This window comes from Podarcis cretensis, assembly GCF_951804945.1.
Source record: "Podarcis cretensis genome assembly, chromosome: 4".
Classification (NCBI taxonomy): Eukaryota; Metazoa; Chordata; class Lepidosauria; order Squamata; family Lacertidae; genus Podarcis; species Podarcis cretensis.
In genome coordinates this window covers 54261014-54280043 of record NC_137173.1, presented here as the reverse complement: position 1 = coordinate 54280043, position 19030 = coordinate 54261014, and the positions used below count along the sequence as shown (strand labels likewise).

Genomic DNA, 19030 nt, shown 5'->3' with positions numbered 1-19030 from the left:
GAGATCAAATCCAGACTGTGGAGCCATTCATCAAAGCTTAGAGCACAAATTGGATTCAAATTGGTACCTCGGGTTACAGACGCTTCAGGTTACAGACTCCGCTAACCCAGAAATATTACCTCAGGTTAAGAACTTCACCCCCCCCCCCTGAATTTTAAAGGTGCAGCTTATATTCAGGTGAGGCAGTACGGTACTATTTATACCAAAATGATACTGGACAGCAAAAGATAGCACAAAATGGCTTACGCTATGATATATATCACTTATGAAACACTAATTATTCTAATCAATTTCTATAATAATGCCAGTGAAAGCTGCCTGTTTTTCCTCCGGAATTGTTTTGACAGTATTAGCAAAGTACAGTACTATTGGAAAAAGGAGAGGGAAAAGAAGGTAACATCTATGAACTATAGGTGTATATAACTGATTCCCCCAATTTAGAGATCCACCAGTACCATAGCTGTCAACTTACAGATTTGAAAATAAGGGACCAGCAGCCTTGAAAATAAGGCACCTGCAGCCTCACCTGTTCCAGGCACTCCAGTCTTCCTGTCCTCCTACAGTCTGGTCAAACTTATGCTGGTAGCTTCGAGAACACTGTCCAACCAACTTTGTAACCAGAGGTTCAACTGAATAGAATCTGAATCACATGCACCACAAGGCCTATGCAGCCTCAACTTAAGATGGCTCTCCGGCCTGCAAAGTTTGCAGCAGTATGTGCAACAAAATGGTGTCCAGCATTCAAAAAACCCCTCAGCTTGCATTAACTAGCCACACACAAGGCATGCAAGCTCCACCCCCCAGTCGTTCTTAGACTTCTTATTGGGTGAGCAACACAGCCAAGCAACACAGTTGGAGCCTCCCTCCTCCCTGGCCGGCGGGGAGGGAGGGAGAGGAGCTGCTTCCTTTGAAATTTAAGGGACGACATTTAAGGGACATTTCAGGAACATCTATCAATAAGGGACAGCAGTGGGACATGGCGCTGGAATAAGGGACTGTCCCTTCAAATAAGGGACACTTGACAGCTATGACCAGTACCATTATGACTGCAACAGTCACAGCACCAATCACTCTTGTCAGCTCAGACATGTTTACATGCTTAGCAACAAATACAAGGCACGAAACACCGACCTTTGACAAATGGCCAAAAATGAATGTAGGCATACAGAGAGCCAAAGGCATTTGTTCACAGTAACAATACAAAGGTTTTAATACTTACTTTCATTGGCATCTTTCCTTGTGTTTTTAATGAACGCAGAAAATTTAGCAAACACATCGTTTCCTGCAGAGTAAGATTCCAGATGATTTGGTGCAAGTTTGGGATATCTGAAGAATTTAAGACATAATAATTTAATCCTAACTCAGCACTTCTCAACAATTTACTTAGGAGGTTCCTGATTGGGCTCATATTACAATAAGACTCAGCTGTGACAATCATATATATTAATCATATGTTAACTACCTTATTTTTTCCATTCCATGGTCTATATAACTTATTGATCTAAAACAACAGCCAACACATATTCCGCTTCCATTGAATACAGCATAGCCAAGTACAATACCTTGGAGGTGCTAATTTTTCTTCTAGGAATTCCTCAATTTTATTCACATCTATTTTCACATCACCATCAAAAGTCATAAATGGAGGATTTGTTCCTGGAGCTAACTTCTGTAAGTCTGCAGGCTTCCTAGAATGAGACAAACATTCTTTTTTAGAAGAAACCTGTCCTGCTAAATAAACCTTGCTTTTTAAAGTTAGCTATCTGATTTGGCATTAAAAATATTGATTTCTGAGGCTGCACTCCTATGCAGGAATAATTTCCATTGACCTAACCAGGGTTTACTTCTGAGAATATATGTATAGAAGTGCTCTGAACGTCATGCTACTTAAAGATACGCTTTGCAGGATGGAATAATCAGATTTAGCAATCTGGAGACAATAAAGTGTGCTTAAATTCAGTTGAATTTAATATGCATATAATATTTACTGAGAACTTAAATTCCATTGCTTTAAATTGGCCTTTTCTGCTCCATTTTCTTTGACTGTATTCAGCATGAGAGTGGGGAATAAATTTTTGTCTCAAGCTCTTGTTACTTTTGATCTGTAAAAAAGGGATGTAGCCAATGTTATAAGATTCTCATCAACAAATGTTGCAAGAAGAACAGGTGCTTTAGTCAAACTGAGTTGTGAATGGGAGCGAATTCTGAGAATAAAAGTTGCTGGGATCCAAATAAAAGCTAACAGCACATTTCATTCTCAGAACTGCTTGTCCTACATTCCTAGCTCAGTTTGAAGGGAAATCAAAAGAAAATGTCCAAGTCAACTTCCCAATCTCTAGGACACCCACAGAATTTGGTGTCAATTTTATACATTAGTTTAGTTTTCAGGACACCACTCTGATATTTTATAATGGTTCATGTATCCAGTGCTTTTTTTCTAAAAAAAAATATGTTTAGGGGTACTCTCATTTTCCTACTCATATTGAAATACTGCCCCTCAATGAGACCAAACTTAGATTCACAAAATATTTAGGAGTATGAGTACCCCTGCATCCCCCCCAGAAAAAGCACTGCGTATATTCAAAGAATATGTATAAATAAATAAGTGTCTCTTAGAGTAATTAGGGATGAGTGTTCCTAATGTAAGGCTTTCAAAGACTTTCGGTTTTTATTTAAAAAATGAAAATGAAATATAACTCACCGTTTCAAATCCACAGTGGTAACATTAAATATGACCCCCTTTAACCAGAGAATCATGAAGAGGCGCTGAGAAAATGGACAGTTTCCAATACTCTCCCCATCACTACCAGCCTAAAACAAATAACACTATTTTTAATTAAACAGTGACATTAGTAATTGTTGCGAAAATGCAAAAGTGAAAGCCCTACAATAAGCAAATATAATCTAACTGAAATAATTCTTCTCAAGTATTTCAGGGTGGTGTCTTTCCACCTTTCCTTCAGTCATGCAGTGATGAAACCGCAGTTGCAAACCCGTTCCCACACAAACTCTTGCATTCCTTTGCATCTAAATAGAAAGCAGAAATCCAAATACGTTTTATACTGTTTTGCATTTTTTGTACCTTAAAAGCTGTAATTGATTAACTTCAGTCCTGCATGGATGTCCTTGTCAGGAAAACTTGGCAACCCCAGAAGATTTTCTTTAAAGAATTCCTCTTCCAGTCAATTGCCATTTCATATTTACTTATGTCAGAAACAAAAATGTAAAACCCCATTGCATAGGACTTCTTGGGTGTTAATGTCTTCTGAATTGCAACCCATTATCAATAAACACTTTTAATAATGAAGTGGCAGCCGATGTAGTATTCCTTAGGTAACAGAATAGTCTTCTCAAAAGAAAGACTATTCAGATTTTAAAACTTTACAATGAAATTTAATGGATTAAAGAATGTCACAGTCAAGATCCTGTTTCCATTAAATATAAAGGTTTAAAGCTTGGCTTGCTCTAACAATTTGTTTCCCCCAAAAGTTAAATCATTACTGCCAAACTGCTAGTTTGATTTTTCTCTGGTCACCTTGGAGACTGTAAATTTTAGAGAGGCGCAATCATCAGTCTCTACTTTCCAGGCCAGATACACAGATGAAGAATGTGTTAGCATGAGAATTGCAGAAACAAAGCAGTCAATGGATTCATTAATTCTTTTCTAAATTGAAAAGACAAATAAAGTACAGTCTAGTTACTGATATTGATTCAGCATCACTTGCCAGTAAGGTATCCTGTCTTAAGTAAGAGATGCTTGGATGCATTCTGCAGTGCTGTAGCATGGACTTCAAAAATTACTCAAGCCTGCCTCACCCTTGCATAGCATAGAATTTCAGTCTTTCTTGGAAAGCATTTAATTTCCACAGCAAAGTTTCTTCATTTTGATTTCTTGATTTAATACAATACAATATATAAGTGATTTATATTTGTGTCTCAACAGAAAGGGATCTAAATGAAATAGGCAGGTTGGGTCAAACAAGTTTTGGACTTTTAAACGAACCCTTATGCTATTTCAACTTTCAAATGCATTTGAATGTAATGTCTGCACTACAACTTATGAATTAAACTGTGATTAATCAAATAATGCATTTTTATTAATCAAACACTCAGAGTTTATTAAATGAGAAATGAAACTCCTCAAGGTTTCTTGAATCAGAAAAGAAAATATCAATATGTGCATAAACAGCTTCATTCACTTTCCTTTTGAGCACTCGTGTCAGCAGTAGGGAACACAATTTCCTTCCTGTCAAGTCACTTGATGCCACAATGACATCGGTGATTTGCCAGAACTTTAAAAAGTCCTCCACAGTGCCTTGCAAAAATCCTACTACACTGCTGATCACAGGCTAGAAGTCACCACCTGTCAGGTGATGAACAATGACTTCAAGCCAGGTTTGCTTAGGGATCAGCTGTGCAGTTGAGTTCTCCACAGGAGCTCAGCCACACACCCAATCCCTGCAAAAAGGAGGTTTGAAGTCTTTCCACAGGAAACTCTGCTGTACAGCTGTTACAGCCACATCTGACATCACTTTTGACATGGGTATGGTCTGGGGGAAACAGCCTTCTGGGACAAATTGGGCCTGCCCAAATATGCTCACAGACTGGAGGTTCTCCCACCACATGCTGTAGGCTCTCACCATGATTCCATGACTGGCTATGCACATAGTTGGTACATTGCCCCATAGAGGTGGAATTCAGTGCATGGAAATTGGTACAGGATGTACAGTGTGCGGGTAAACAAGAGAACCAGCATAGATGGCTGCATGTGAAGTCAATTGTTTATCCTTCCTCTGAGCCACTAATTGCTATCTGCCTCTGGATCCTACTGTGACCGTGCAGTCCCATCAAATTACCATGTGTGGAACTAGTCATATACAGCCCCCTTTGGTATGTGGGTGTCTCATTCAAGACTCATCAGTGCAGCATCTATGGGTATAATTATGGAATAGAGGTAGGCAAATGGTTCCAGGAAAATAACCATTATTAAACTGCATCCTGCAACTATTTTCATTTATTTCATTTGGGTGCCACTAGCAGCTACGTGAATTCACTTCTGTAATGAGTTTAAGTGGATCATTGATAGGTCTTTTATAAAAGTGTGTTATTAAAAAGCAATCGAGCCAAAGTTAAGCACATCCATCTAACCGGTTTCAATGGAAGAATTAAATGCAAAATCAACCCCCCACCACCACTGAAGTAAACTGGATTTAAATCTGTTAGACTCATGTGTATTGTGCACAAAAGTTTTCTGTGTCATAAAACAGAACTTCAGTCTTTGCCGTTCTTGAAAACAGTGTCTTCATTGAGTGAGGCAAACCCAGCTAACACCTGGATTTTATAAAAGTGTGCCACCTAGTGGTGCTGTAATATCTAGAATGTGCTGTGTAGTATAACTTTTACAAGCACCTTTCACTGTGGAGAGAAACATAATGCATCCTGTGTAAAAGTAGCAGGGTTATGTCTGGAACTCATACCTTAGGCTTAACATTGATGTTAGTTAATAATGTTTATTTTGTTATTCATAATGTTCTTTTCTATTGAGGATTTATTTGGTCGTCAAGTTAACAACCTTGAGCACTTTTTAATGTAAAGGTGGTATACAAGTGAAATAAATAACCTGCACTCTATCTATATCTATCTATCTATCTATCTATCTATCTATCTATCTATCTATCTATCTATCTATCTATCTCCTAGACCACTCCACAGGTTTTTATTTAAATTTAAATAAACCAGAACTTTTTACCTTATTAATAGGCCCTTGAATGGCACAGTTTGAGAACTGTGGCAAAAGAGCAGCAGGGGAGAGAAACTCCTCTTCCTTTTCTTGAACTGCATAAGCCACATGCCCCTAATATAACCTGTATCTGCCCCTTCCGCTTGTGAGGTAAAAATCCCCCTCAGCCCTCCATGGCTCAATTAGCCTTAATCACTAGCTAAATATACACACCCAGTGGAAAACAGAGGTATATTTCTCCTACAAACCTCACAGCACTTTTTTCAGAAATAGTTTCATCTGTATTTTTATATTTTCAGCCGTAAAATAAATAAATAAATAAGAAACCGTCAAAAGCCTGATACGGAATGGTGTGTTGTTTGATGTAGCTGGCACTTTTGGCTAGTTTGCATATTCCTTTACAGGTCACTGGATTAAAGGGGTGATATTCTTAGCCTACACAGATCAAAACTGAATTGTTCTTCCTCGTAAACTCTGCTGAAAGATCCAGTTCCTTCTGCACTTTCCCCCTTAAACTGAGTAGAACAAGGTCAGAAGTACACAAGCAACAAATCAAATTCTATTTGCTATTTATCCTTTTGCAAGAATTATGGTTTCAAGGTGCCAATGCTATTTCTAATCCGTATTTAATAACATGGCAGGAGACCAGCTGAACACTGCACATCAATAAGTAGAGGGGAGAACTTTATAGCCTTGTTAAATTCTTAAGGGGAATTATTTTAACAAAAGAGCATTATATTCTGGAACACATTATAGGGCTGGGAAAAACAGATTAACTGGTACTTTAATTACACATCCTGTTTTATACTTTAACATATGATACTTCACATTTTGTATATTTCTCACTCCTCTAAATGGAAGACACATTTAAAATAAAAAAATCTATAACGTACCATGAACAAATACTTTTAAAAACATGAGAGGGCGTTGGGAAAGCTTGGCAGGGATTAGATGGAGAAGGAAGCAATCTAGCAGTGTTAATCCTAATTCCTGTTTTGGGGCCAAATGGTGAAGTTAAAACATGAAAAGAATTGTTCTCTCCTTTGTGGGCAGGATTTGTTTATTTTTAAGTTAAAGATGGAAAATATCTTGGGTGCATTTTGTGAATAAAGGACTTGAATAAGTGGGGGGTAACCACCTTTCGCCATGAGAAACTTAAAACCTTGGTAAAAGTCTGGAAAGTGGAACCAATGAGAACAGCAGTAGAGTAGTGCACAGAATAACATTGCTTAACACCACTGCTGTTAGTGGGGCTGAAAATGAGCAGTGGTGAGTCATGTCAGGAGAGCAGCTGGACTTGTCTTATGTGAAATTCAAATCTTCCTCAGATTTTCTCCCAGAACCTGTTGAAAACATCACTCAATCTAATGGCAAACTAAGGTGGTGAGTGTTGACAAAAATGGAACCAAAAAATGGGGATACTGAGAAACAAAAATGTTCTAGAATGCTCTGGGAAACTCCAGGGTTTATAGAAGTACCCCCAACAAACTCCCACAAAATATTAAAAGCTGTAAGGGGAAGCCAAAAACAACCGAATGAGGACTGGGGATTTTCCACAACTGTGGAATGTTGCGTGTCAATTTGTAAAAGAAAAATGCAAAGCCAGGCTGGGAATGGCCTGCTGGAGGGCATGGCTTGTTGGCTTCAACTCGGAACAGCAACACTTCAAGGAAGTTAGAATGCCATGCAACATTTTTGCAATATCTGCAATATTATACAAGCAAAAGTGGTGGACTCAATGGAGAGCCAAACATACTGCCCTGCTTTTCCCACTCCATTCCGCCATGGCATCCAATTAACCTTGAACTCAACCACAGCACCCCTACATAAGCACATAAATTACACAGCACTTGGCATGGGCGTCTCTCTCTCTTCATCTTCTTCATCTTCTTCTTCTTCTTCTTTGGCCTCATGCACTTAGCCCAGTGGTGTCAACTGTGCTCTTGAAAACTATGGTGAAATGGTCATGGTGAAAAGAATGAGCACTTTGCATAAAGAGCCAGGCCAAGCACAAATATAGCAGGCTGCCAACACCTCTCTTCTCAGAACCATTACAGGTACCCCACCACACAGCGTTGGTGTCAGAACCCAACATACTTGGTCTTTTCCTGGTGTTCATGAGCCCCAGCAGGGTCCACCAGGGTTGGAAGGTGGTTTGCTCTCCTTCATTAGAAGTTTTAAGGCAGAGGTTGGGTGGCCATCTGTCATGGATGCTTCAGCTGAGAGCCCTGCATTGCAGGGGGTTGGGTCGCTTCTAACACTGTAATTATATGATTCTATGGATGTCCCCAAAACACTTCACACAGTTTCTTTATCATTGCCTCATCATTCTCCTATGAAAAAACGATGAGGTGTTGTTACAATCCTAATCCACTAACATTGGCAGGTATAGTAAAAAAATAGTAAATATAGTAAATAGCAAAACTCAATGCATTTCTGGGGCATTTTATGCCACATGTGATTTTGTTTCTTTCCAGAAGGAAAACAGTAACTACTAACTGGCTGAAATTTGCAGGCATGGTACAAGCAACATTTATCAAATTATTACCCTCTGTCAGTATTTTCATCTTCTTCATTGTTACTGAATATAGTCTAGAGGTGGGTCCTCACATTCATAGGAGCCTTCCTGCCTATATTCTTGGCTGTTTCCTGGGTGTCAAGTCACAGCAGAAGGCAGCCTCCTGTACAGCAGCACTAAGGTCTTGTGTAGCACCTGTCGTAGGGTGGGACCCAAGCTCTGTTGGAAAGATACAACTGTGACTTTGAATTGGAGTTGCAATTATTATTCCCAGGACCACCACATAAGAAAAACAAGCTAACTAGCAGCTGAAATGATCATTTGGTAATCTATTGGCACATAATCTCTTCACTCTTTCATCAGTACAGAAACAAACATTAGCAAATGGAAATGTATACAGTACTTTATCACATCATGGGATTTTATTATCAGCATTAAAATCAGATAACCTTCACATGCTATAACACAACTCAAAATGACTTGGTTCTAAGAACAAGAGCTGTGTGATTCCCTCAGATCATCAGACATTAGTGACTGGAATAGGGCTGCATGGTTCTATAGTGATGGCCTACTGCTCTCAACCTTCCCCCCACCCCACCCTGCCCCATATCTCTCTGGCCACTCCCTACTGTGGAGCTGGTAGCCCCTCTCCCCTGGGATCAATAGTGGAAGTTCAGTTGCAGTGACCTGGGGGAAAAGACATAGGCAGAAAGAAGAGTGGAAGGAATGTTGTGATGGAAGAAGTGATAGTGTGTGGCATCATGAAGGCAACCAAGGGAGCTGAAAGAACAGAGCAGATTTTGAAGATGTGCAGAAGACTGCAAGGAGAAGGTGATGAAGGAGGTAGTCATATTACATTAGTCTTTCCACTCAAACAGTTGCAGCACTGGACACCAACCAACCAACCAAATAAACAAACAAACAAATAAATAAATAAATAAAGGAAGCAAGCAAGCAAGCAAGCAAGCTATAGGAACCAGCCACAGGGGCTTAATAACACAGTCACTTGAAGAGTTATGAAAGGAATTCATAATTCCAGCTTTTCCTAAGCTGCATTATAGAACCATATGTTTTCTGCCTTCTCTATTTAAAAAGCTGCTAAAAAAGATGAGTTCAGTAATAAAGTAAGCTTTTTTGATATGTTTTTCACACAAAAAATTCATGAACTCCATTCCAAGTTCTAAATATAATACTTTTGAGTAATTTAAGAAATTATGGTGATCAACATAATTTTTCCAAGATCCAAAGTAAATTCATAGTAATCTGGATACACTGGTACCTCAGGTTAAGTACTTAATTCGTTCCGGAGGTCCGTACTTAACCTGAAACTGTTCTTAACCTGAAGCACCACTTTAGCTAATGGGGCCTCCTGCTGCCGCCACACCGCCGGAGCACGATTTCTGTTCTTATCCTGAAGCAAAGTTCTTAACCTGAAGCACTATTTCTGGGTTAGCATAGTCTGTAACCTGAAGCGTATGTAACCACAGGTACCACTGTACATTGAATATGTGTGTATACCAAGTGAGACCATTTGTCCCTCCATTTCAGTATCAGCTACACTGACTGGTTGTAGCTCTCCAGGGTTTTGGGCTCAGGGCTTTCTCAGCTCTAACTGAAGATGCCATGGACTGAACCTAGATCATTTTTCCTGTCGGACAAGTGCTCCCCTACCATGACCCTTCCACAAACAGATGAGTTTTCTTTACATTTTATTCAACTTCCATTTAAAATAACAAGGGATGCAATCCCAGTTCAACTTATCTGGGAGAAAGCATCTGAGTAGATATAATTAGGGCTGCAGTGCGCGTCACTGATGGTGACCGTGTATGAACCCTTCCTTAACAAATGACAAGCAGGGGTCATTAGAGTAGTGCCAGCAGAAGCAATGCTGCATATGAAGCCTCTGGCTGACCCCCCCCCCCCCACTCACTGCCCACTTTGTTCATGTGATGGTGAATGTGATTACCCTTTTCTTCCTTGAAAAGTACATAGAGCTGAAGCAGGAAGTTGAATCAGGGACACTCTTTCCCGCTTCATCATTCAGCTATTTGTGCTTTTAAAAGCTCAGATTCATTCTACTGGATCTATTAACCAGTTCACTTGGAAAAGGGGTGTTTCTGTACACATGCTTTCTTTCTCTCAGGTTGGGGCAGATTCAGGGGAGGGGGATGCCCACAACACTCATTCAAAAATTAAAAAGAAGCCCAATGACCTAGAAAGATTGGTGATTCCATCAATAAAGCAAGCAGAAGAATGCTTGCAAATTAAATTAAATTCCATAGATATAAAGCGCTAGAGAATAAAATGCCAATAGAGTATGCCACTTGAAACATTTTATTGTAGTTCAGTTCTGGTTAAAGGAGTTATTTATGAGTTCCTGCCATTTTCCCACAAACAGAGGCTGCAAGCAACCTTCTTCCCAAACCGATAAAGTATACGTCTCAATCCCTATGGCTTAAAATCAACTGCACTCTGTTGCCACAGTCTCACAGTGGAGAATATGGGTTTCCCCAGCTCTCAAGAGCATTAGCAAATGTTCTGCTGCTCCCATAGTAGTGTCCTGGTTTTGCATTAAAAAAAAAAATCCATTTACCTTAAGCAAACCTCAGAGGATCTGCTTTGCTATGGATAAGCATGCAAGCTTATCTGAACTTCCCTGAACTTCTTTAGTAGCAAAGGGACTTTCTCATTTCACTTAAGGAAACACTTGCTTAATAAGACAAAGACCAAGTGCATCGACTTTTTAAAAAACTTATATGAAATGTTAGTGCTGTAACAGATGAAAATGAAAAACAACAGTTTGATAGAGCTATTTTCCACCAGAGAGGAGGAGAACCAGGGAAATAATATTTGTGGACAGGAGAGAGGTTTAAAAAGGCTGTGGGCACTCTAGGAGATGACTTGGTGGTATAGCTCAGCTGGCAAAGCATGAGACTTCATCTTAGGATTGTGGGTTCAAGCTCCATGTTGGGCAAAAAGATTCCTGCATGGAGTTGGACTAGATGAACCTCATGAATTCTATGATTAATTGACTTAGGCTGAAAAATCAAAGAGTTTCTATTATTAGCATTGTAATACATTGAAATAATGGCTCGGTCCCAATAGGAAATTTTATTATATTGGCCCCTAATCTCCATATTTAGAATTGCTTACAATTTCTCATATTGATCTGTTAGAAACAGATCAAGTATTTGGAATACAGTGTATAATCCTGTTTAGAACATTCTCCTGAGAAGAGGAAAAGCCTCCCTCTGGCCTTGAGGGCCTAACCTTGCATTATCTTTCCACCTGAGCCATACTTTTATCTCATTTGGGTTTGACCATTCTTCTAAAGCAAAGTATTTGGTCATCTACATTTATAAGTTGTTTGCTAATAAAGTTCGAGGTCAATTTACATGAAAGTTTGGACTGGATATGAGTTTTAACTGAACTGGATAGATACATAGATGAAGAGGCCAGAACAATAATCTCACTAGAGCAATTGTGGAGGCAAAGGACTTCACCGGTTTAAAAACTTATTTGGATAGCTGCATAAAGGACAGGATATTGGGTTATCTTCTTCTATGGGAGATACCCATACCTAAAAGAATAAAATCAGGCAGAGTGAAACTGGCCCATTTTTTTAATGTTGCGGCTGGATTTTTCTTGCACTCACTCTTATTCTTTTCTCAGAAATATTTCTGCTGAACAGGGTTGCATAAAAAGAATTGCTACTCAAAAACCTGAACATCAAGTGCAAATAACCAAAGACAAAATAGACCAAAGAATCCTGATGAGCAGTAGCAGTGCTTAGCAGGCACCCATGAGTTTAGGCAAGTTACTCCTCTCATAGATCAACAAATCTTCGTAACAAAGTACAAACTTCTTACATTGAGTGACTCTGTATACATTTTCCTATTAAATGCAGTGTCCTTTTATGGCACAAGTGTGCAAGTGTGCATATTTACAAGATTCCCTGCAGAAGCCAGTTTATTTTAACCTTTCATAAGCAGTTTATCCATATTTTCAGGGATGCAGAATATGGAACAGGGGTGGAGAACATCAGGCCCAGCAGCCAAATTGCAACTCTCCAAACCTGTCTTTCTGCACTTCAGTTCTCAGGCTGCATATGCCCTCTCCCCAGGCTACATCTTTCCCCAGCCTTTCTCCACACCTTCTGCAAGTGCTTTTGCCTGGCTGCAGCTGGAGGAAATCCTTGGACTGTGGTAATGCCTTGTGCTGGCCTGGAGGGAAGCGTGTTTAGAAACATCTGACTTCTTTTGTTGCTGGAATGCCACTTACTATACAAAAGTAGATGCAGCTATTTTTCCACCCACTTTTGCCCCAGAGCGCCATCCACTTTTGCTTCTGGACCTCACCCATCACTGGCATCCAGCCCTCATAGGTTTTCCCACAAAGGAATGCGGCCTTTGAGCTGGAAAAGGTTCCCTTTGTAGTCCTGAACCTTCTTTTTCATGCCTATCTTTTTCCAGATCTGGGATGACAGTAAGCACCACCACAGGGCTGCCAAGACATTGTGCCGCCTGAAATGTGGAACAAATAGCACCCCAGATGCTATTCCATGTACAGTAGCCAAACAGACGGACAGTTGAATCTTATGGCCACACTGGTAATAAGACAGCCCCATCCACTGCATCTGAGGCAGGATGCTACTATTCAACTTCCAACAAATAAACAAATAATAAAATCTTGCAGCTGCTCCCTCCCTGCATCTTATACCTGTGTTGGCCCTTACCACCCATTTGAATTTTGCTGAAAACCTTAAAGGCCTAATGGTAGGTTGCAAACATAAGAAAACCCTCTGTTGGGAAATTGTGGGGGGCGGGGAGTAATATTGAGCAGAGAAGCAGTGGGTGAGGAAAGAGTTAGGCACACCTATCCCCACTGTTTCACGGCTTTAATTTCTCTGCTCTAGCCATTTACAGTGGTACCTCTGGTTAAGAACTTAATTCATTCCAGAGGTCCGTTCTTAACCTGAAACTGTTCTTAACCTGAGAAACCACTTTAGCTAATGGGGCCTCCTGTTGCTGCAGCGCTGCACAATTTCTGATCTCATCCTGAAGCAAAGTTCTTAACCTGAGGTACTATTTCTGGGTTAGCAGAGTCTGTAACCTGAAGCGTCTATAACCTGAAGCGTCTGTAACCCGAGGTACCACTGTATTTGTTTTATTGCCCCTTGAATATGGGTTTAATGTATTGTGCTACCCCATATGTCACATAGGAGGAAGAAAAAGAAACAGACAAATCTTGCAAATTGTAAATTACAAATTATATTGTAAATCCCTATCCCTACCCCTCATTATTGCGCTAAATTAATGTACAGTCCCTGGGTTTTATTTTAGTGTTTATTAATGTTTTGGTTTTGCTATATTCAATTTTGGTGTTTTAATTCGATATATTGGGATCTTAATTGATGAAGGGTGGTTTTAAAAGGAAATAAATAGTCTACACAATCATAACCAGAAATCTGCATGCTTTTTTAGTCACTTGAATGCTTTGTGTGGCTCTAAGATGTAACATGGCAAGCTCTAAACTTGACTTGTTTTGTTTGCAACTTCTGCACTGGTATGGACTCGTATGGACCAGGATAACTAAACTTTCAAGTTGTCATGCATGTACAGGCCCCAGAACTTGGGGGGATTTGTGGGTAATTAAATGAATGCAATGTGTTATTTTTCAGTTGTCTGTAGTGGATCTTATTACTCATGATCTGATTTCCCCATACATATGTCATACATACATACATACATACATACTGTACATATGTCTCAACAGCTTCTGAAAGTATACCCCATTGTACTTCAAAAAAGATGCACTTGTCCTAACTTTAGAAAATGCAAGGGACTTAGATACTACAACTACAGTATCAGCAAAAGCCATAAAGTTCAGTACACAGATGGTAAACCCCAAACCTGAATGCCTTTTCACTTAAAAAACCCCCAACACATTCAGAGTGAGGTGAGGAAAGTTCTAAGTATGTGTAATGTATCTTATTCCACTGTACTCTTCTACTTCTTGCTGGCAGTGTGATCCATATCATTTGTCAATTCTACAGTTTGGAAGGACAGCATTACTTTTCTGAGCATGATGCAGCTTCATAGCATGTTCCTATTTAATCGTGAAGTCAAAAGTAGATTTATCTCCGACTTTAATACCCAAATCATCTTAGTAAAACTGGATTTTCATCTGTCTGATTTAAACAGCACTAGCTTAGCCAATGTACTTTATAATAACCAGAGGATCTATGTAGCTTATATCTGCAAAGAGATCTTGTATGCAATATGTTGAGGCAATTTACCATATGCAGCGGCAACCTCTGGGAAACACATAGGCTTTTAAAAGTAATTTCTGTTGGCGGGAAAGTTTGTGAGCGCTCTTAGGAAGATTCAGAGCTCTGCCAAGCTCACCAAGAGAAATTGTTCCAAAATGTTTGCTTTCTCTCTTCTTGATCAGGAGCAGCGATGGAAGCAATACTCCGGATCACTTTAGAAATGATTATTTAACTTACTCTGTTGCACTCGCAAGGTAATAAACGGGTAATTTTTCCAGTGCATGTGTAGTGGGATTCTAAGCCATGCTCACCAGCATGAGCGGGGAGCCAGGGAACAGCGGAGGCGAAGCCCAAAGCTGTCGATTTGTGCGCAAAGTCTTGGACTGCATTTCAAAGCAACTATTGGAAATCCTGCCTTAACTATCCCTATTCAGGTGGTGATCCTGCCTCTAAGCTCACTTCGCTTCACAACCAGCTCGCTTTCCAGGCGAATGTGCCCTTACCTTTACGAAGAGGGAGATGTCATGCTCTTGCGCCTCTTCCACCGGCGCGGCGAGTGGGATCTGCTCTTCTGCCGCCGCTTCCTCCTCCTCCTCTTCCTTTCCCTGCATGCCATTCACCCCGAGCGCATCGCCGGCCTCCGCGGCCCCTTCGACGGCTCCCTCCGCAGAATCGTCCTGCAGGTGGTTGGTGCGTTCATCAGCATCCTCTCGCGCCGGCTCCGTCGCTCCCGAGGCCGGGGGAGCCTCCTCCTCCTCCTCCTCCTGGGCGCCCGCCTCGAGGTTTCCCGGGGCTTCGCTTTCCTCCGCGCGCGCCTCTTCTTCTTCTTCATCTGCCGGGGTTTCCTCGGGCGCGTCTCCTCCTCCAGCAGCCTCGGCGAGAATTTCTCCGCTTGGGGCTTCCCTCTCTTCCCTCAGAGTCTCTTCTTCTCCCGCGGGAGCCTCCGGAGGTTTCCGCTGCTCTCCCAACTCGGCCTCAGCCTCCTCCGCCTCTCCGTCGAGCTTTTCTTTTTCGCGCGCTTCTTCGCTCCTCTCTTCTCTTTCATCTCCTCCGCGCTTTTCCTCTTCCTGCTCGCTCTCTCCTGTCACAGACTCCCCTCCCTCTCCGACCACCGGCTGCTCCTCACTCGCGCCCCGACTCTCGCTCGGCTCCCCCTCTTGTTGTGGGGGCTCCTCTCCTTCAGAGCTCCCCTCGACCGGCCCCTCTTCGCTCGGCCCCCTGGTGTCGAGCGACTCCCCTTCTTGTTGTGGGGGCTCCTCTCCTTCGCGGGTCTCTTCTCCGTCGACCGGCTTCTCTTCGCTCGCCCCCCGAGTCTTCCCCGGCTGCTCCCCCTCTTGTTCCGGCGACGCTTCTCCTTCAGGACTCCTTTCCTCGTTCACTGGCGCCCCCAGACTCTCGCCCGGCTCCTCTCCTTCAGGACTCCTTTCTCCGTCCACTGGCTCCTCTTCACTCGCCCCCTGAGCCTCGCCCGGCTCCCCCTCTTCTTGTGGCGACGCCGCGGGAACTGCCGCCTCCTCAGCTTCTCTGCCCCCCTCAGTCTTTTCCTCGCCGGCGGCGCCCGCAGCCGCCCGCGTTTCGTCCCGCTCTGCAGGGCGTCCGGCCGGACTCGCCTCCCCGCCCTCCTCCCGCTCCTTCTCTCCCTCAGGACTGGGGGGCGCCTCTCCATCTTCGCGGCTTTGCTGGCTGCTGAGGCTGCTTTCTCCCGTCTCGTGGCTCTCGCCTTCCTCTTCGCGGGCTTTCTCCTCAGGCGTTACGCGCGGAGCTTCGTCCTCCGCGAAGGTGGAGGCCGGGGGCTCCTCCGTGTCCTCCTCTCCCCTCTCATCCTCCTCCACTGCTCCGTTCTCGTTCCCGCCTTTCTGCCGCGCTTCTTCTTCGGCATCCGGGGCCAGAGCTGCCTCGAGCTGCCCCTGCGCCTCGGCCATGCCGACCTCCTCAGGCCAAGGGCGTTCTTGATTGCAGGTGACAGGTGCGCGTCCCTGCGGACCAAGGGCGCCTCGGCTCTCACGCAGCTCCCGCTCCCGCTATGGCGACTGTGCCCTCCTCCCTGCGCTCACACAGTCGGATTAAGTCTGGGACTTGGCCAGCGACAAGGGTCACATTCTCGACTCCCCATCAGGGAGCACGCCGGAGCGGTGCGCGCATGCTCAAGCGCAACAGTTGAAGCTGGCCGTGCCCTCACCTTTCTTGCCTCGCCTGCCAAGAGGGCTTTGCTCCCGGACAAAGAGAAATTAGGAGGACGACGGGAGTAACAGGGTCGGCCTGGACATCTAAGGGGAAGCTGCCAGCGGTGCAAAGTGTAGGGGAATTCAGAGTAGGGCATCGGACAATACTGAGAGAAAAGAGGCCAAAAGGGAGAGACAGGAAAACAGGTGGCAAGAGGCTAAGAACAAAAGGAAGCAGATGGGCAAAACTGGGACAGGGGCTCAGGGATGCCTGGGCTTTTCTACAGAGAGCTCCATCTACACCCTTGCTCCTTCTTTTGCTTTGTTGTTATTTCTCCTTGTCTAGTTGATTTTGTAAAGCCCCAAACTGTTAAAGGTGGGGTTTTACACAATTAAAAATAGATTAGAGGAACAATTTACATGGCATGTTCTGAAGGCTGGCTGGACAGCGCTTGCTTGGGTATATGAATTTCAGTGCACACTCAACATGCAATACAGTGTGCACTTCATTGTGCCACCAGCCCAACCCATGCCGGGCAGCTTTATGACAGTGTTGCAAGTACACGCAACTCAGCCCCCTGCAGCTGTTGGCCAGTTTCTGAAATGCCTTATGGTTCAAAGCGGACAGGAGTTTACAAAGCAGGACCAACACACACTAGCAGTAAAATGGAATAACATGTTCAGAATTTCCAGTTCTCTGCGCATGCAGTTTCTCACAGCAAACCAGTTGGGTCATTGCAAAGTGCCTTTTACTGTGATGGTGGTTCTGGCTGTGTTAGTGATGGCGACATCCAAATTGTGAATGAACTTGGGATCAACTAAGCAATGTTCTTATGCACCCACTTTGGCACATCAGAAACTACCGTAATTTACTGCCTAGGATTCTTCACATTACACTGGTCAACAACAAATTTGTTGTTGTTCACATGTACGCTTGTGTGGAGCATTTTAGAAGAAGTTGGTGGGGGTAAAATGCCATGTTGAATAATTGTTTTGATTGGAAATGATTATTTTGATGACAAGAAGTATTCAGGTCCGATAGTTCTGGGTGATTATGTCGAAAAGGGATCAGTTTGAAATCATAAAACCTCGAAATCTTCCATAAATTGGTGCGGCAAAGCATAAAGTTGGGGGATCAAAACTAAGTTAACGGGGCAGTCGCCCCACGAAGTATCCTGATCTTCAATCAGCATGTTGTCCTGTAGCTCATTGTGATGAAATTCCAGTGCCTATCTTTGGAGAACTTCCTGACATTAGTGACGAAGATGCCTCCAGTGTTGAAGGACATGAAGAAGAAGAAGTGGTTCTTGAAGATGATGCTCCACATCCATTTTCCCAAAAGGAGTTGAATGATCTAGTTTGCAACCTCAGCTTGTTAAAAGACTCTGCCGAACTGTTGTCATCCAGATTGAAGGGAAAAAACCTCCTCTCTGACAGTGCTCGCATCAGCTTCTTCCACAACCGGCATCAAGAGTATCTCCATTTTTTCTCGGAAGAGAAGGACTTGGTGTACTGAGCAGATATTGCGCAGCTTCTGCTCAAGCTTGGAGTGCCACAGTATGAACCCAAAGATTGGAGACTGTTCATTGACAGCAGCAAGCGATCACTGAAATGTGTTCTGCTACACAACAGCAACCAGTTTGCCTCTATACCCCTGGCTCACTCGACTACACTGAAGGAGAACTATGAAGCGGTGAAGTATGTGCTGGAGAAAATTGGTTATGATCAGCATAAGTGGTTTATTTGTGTTGACCTGAAGATGGTGAACTTTTTGTTGGGACAACAGTCTGGCTTCAGCAAGTACTCATGTTTTCTGTGCATGTGGGATAGTAGGGACCGTGCTCAGCATTACACGAAGAAGGACTGGCCTGTGTGGGAGGAATTGGTGCCTTGCAAAGAAAGGAACGTCATCAACGACCCTCTGGTGGACAGAGACAGAATACTCTTCCCACCGCTGCACATCAAGCTCGGCTTAATCAAGCAGTTCACCAAGGCTCTGGACAAGGATGGTGACTGCTTCACTTACTTGTGCCAGGCTTTTCCAGGATTGACCATGGAGAAGTTGAAAGCTGGCATCTTTGACGGTCCTCAGATCCGTCAGCTCATCAGAGATCCAGAGTTTGGAAAGTCAATGAATGAAGTGGAACTAGAAGTGTGGAAGGCATTTGTTCTGGTAGTGAAGAACTTTCTTGGCAACAATAAGGCCAGAAACTACGCAGAACTTGTCAACAACATGCTGACTGCTTTCAGAAACCTGGGCTGCAACATGAGCGTCAAGATGCACTACCTATTTTCACATATGGACCAGTTTCCTGAGAACCTGGGTTCAATGAGTGATG

The 19030-nt window shown here is 42.8% G+C and overlaps 2 protein-coding genes across 4 annotated transcripts in view; both read right to left on the bottom strand.

Annotated features, from left to right (window-relative positions):
• The window catches only part of KCNE2 (potassium voltage-gated channel subfamily E regulatory subunit 2), a 221928-nt gene that overhangs the window by 76488 nt on the left and 126410 nt on the right, over positions 1-19030 (bottom strand). The gene's annotated exons all lie outside the window — the stretch shown is intronic.
• CLIC6 (chloride intracellular channel 6) overlaps positions 1-19030 on the bottom strand; it is a 136769-nt gene that overhangs the window by 3960 nt on the left and 113779 nt on the right. Inside the window, exons 1-4 of one of the 3 annotated variants that reach the window (XM_079974899.1) lie at positions 15033-16630; positions 2702-2811; positions 1563-1688; positions 1220-1326 (exon numbers count right to left, since the gene is read on the bottom strand). In XM_079974899.1, coding sequence (XP_079831025.1) covers positions 1220-1326; positions 1563-1688; positions 2702-2811; positions 15033-16451 — 1762 coding nt within the window. In that variant the 5' untranslated portion in view covers positions 16452-16630. Of the gene's footprint in view, positions 1-1219; positions 1327-1562; positions 1689-2701; positions 2812-3535; positions 5135-15032; positions 16631-19030 lie in introns of those variants that run through there. The other 2 variants (XM_079974901.1, XM_079974900.1) reach the window with 2 other exon arrangements.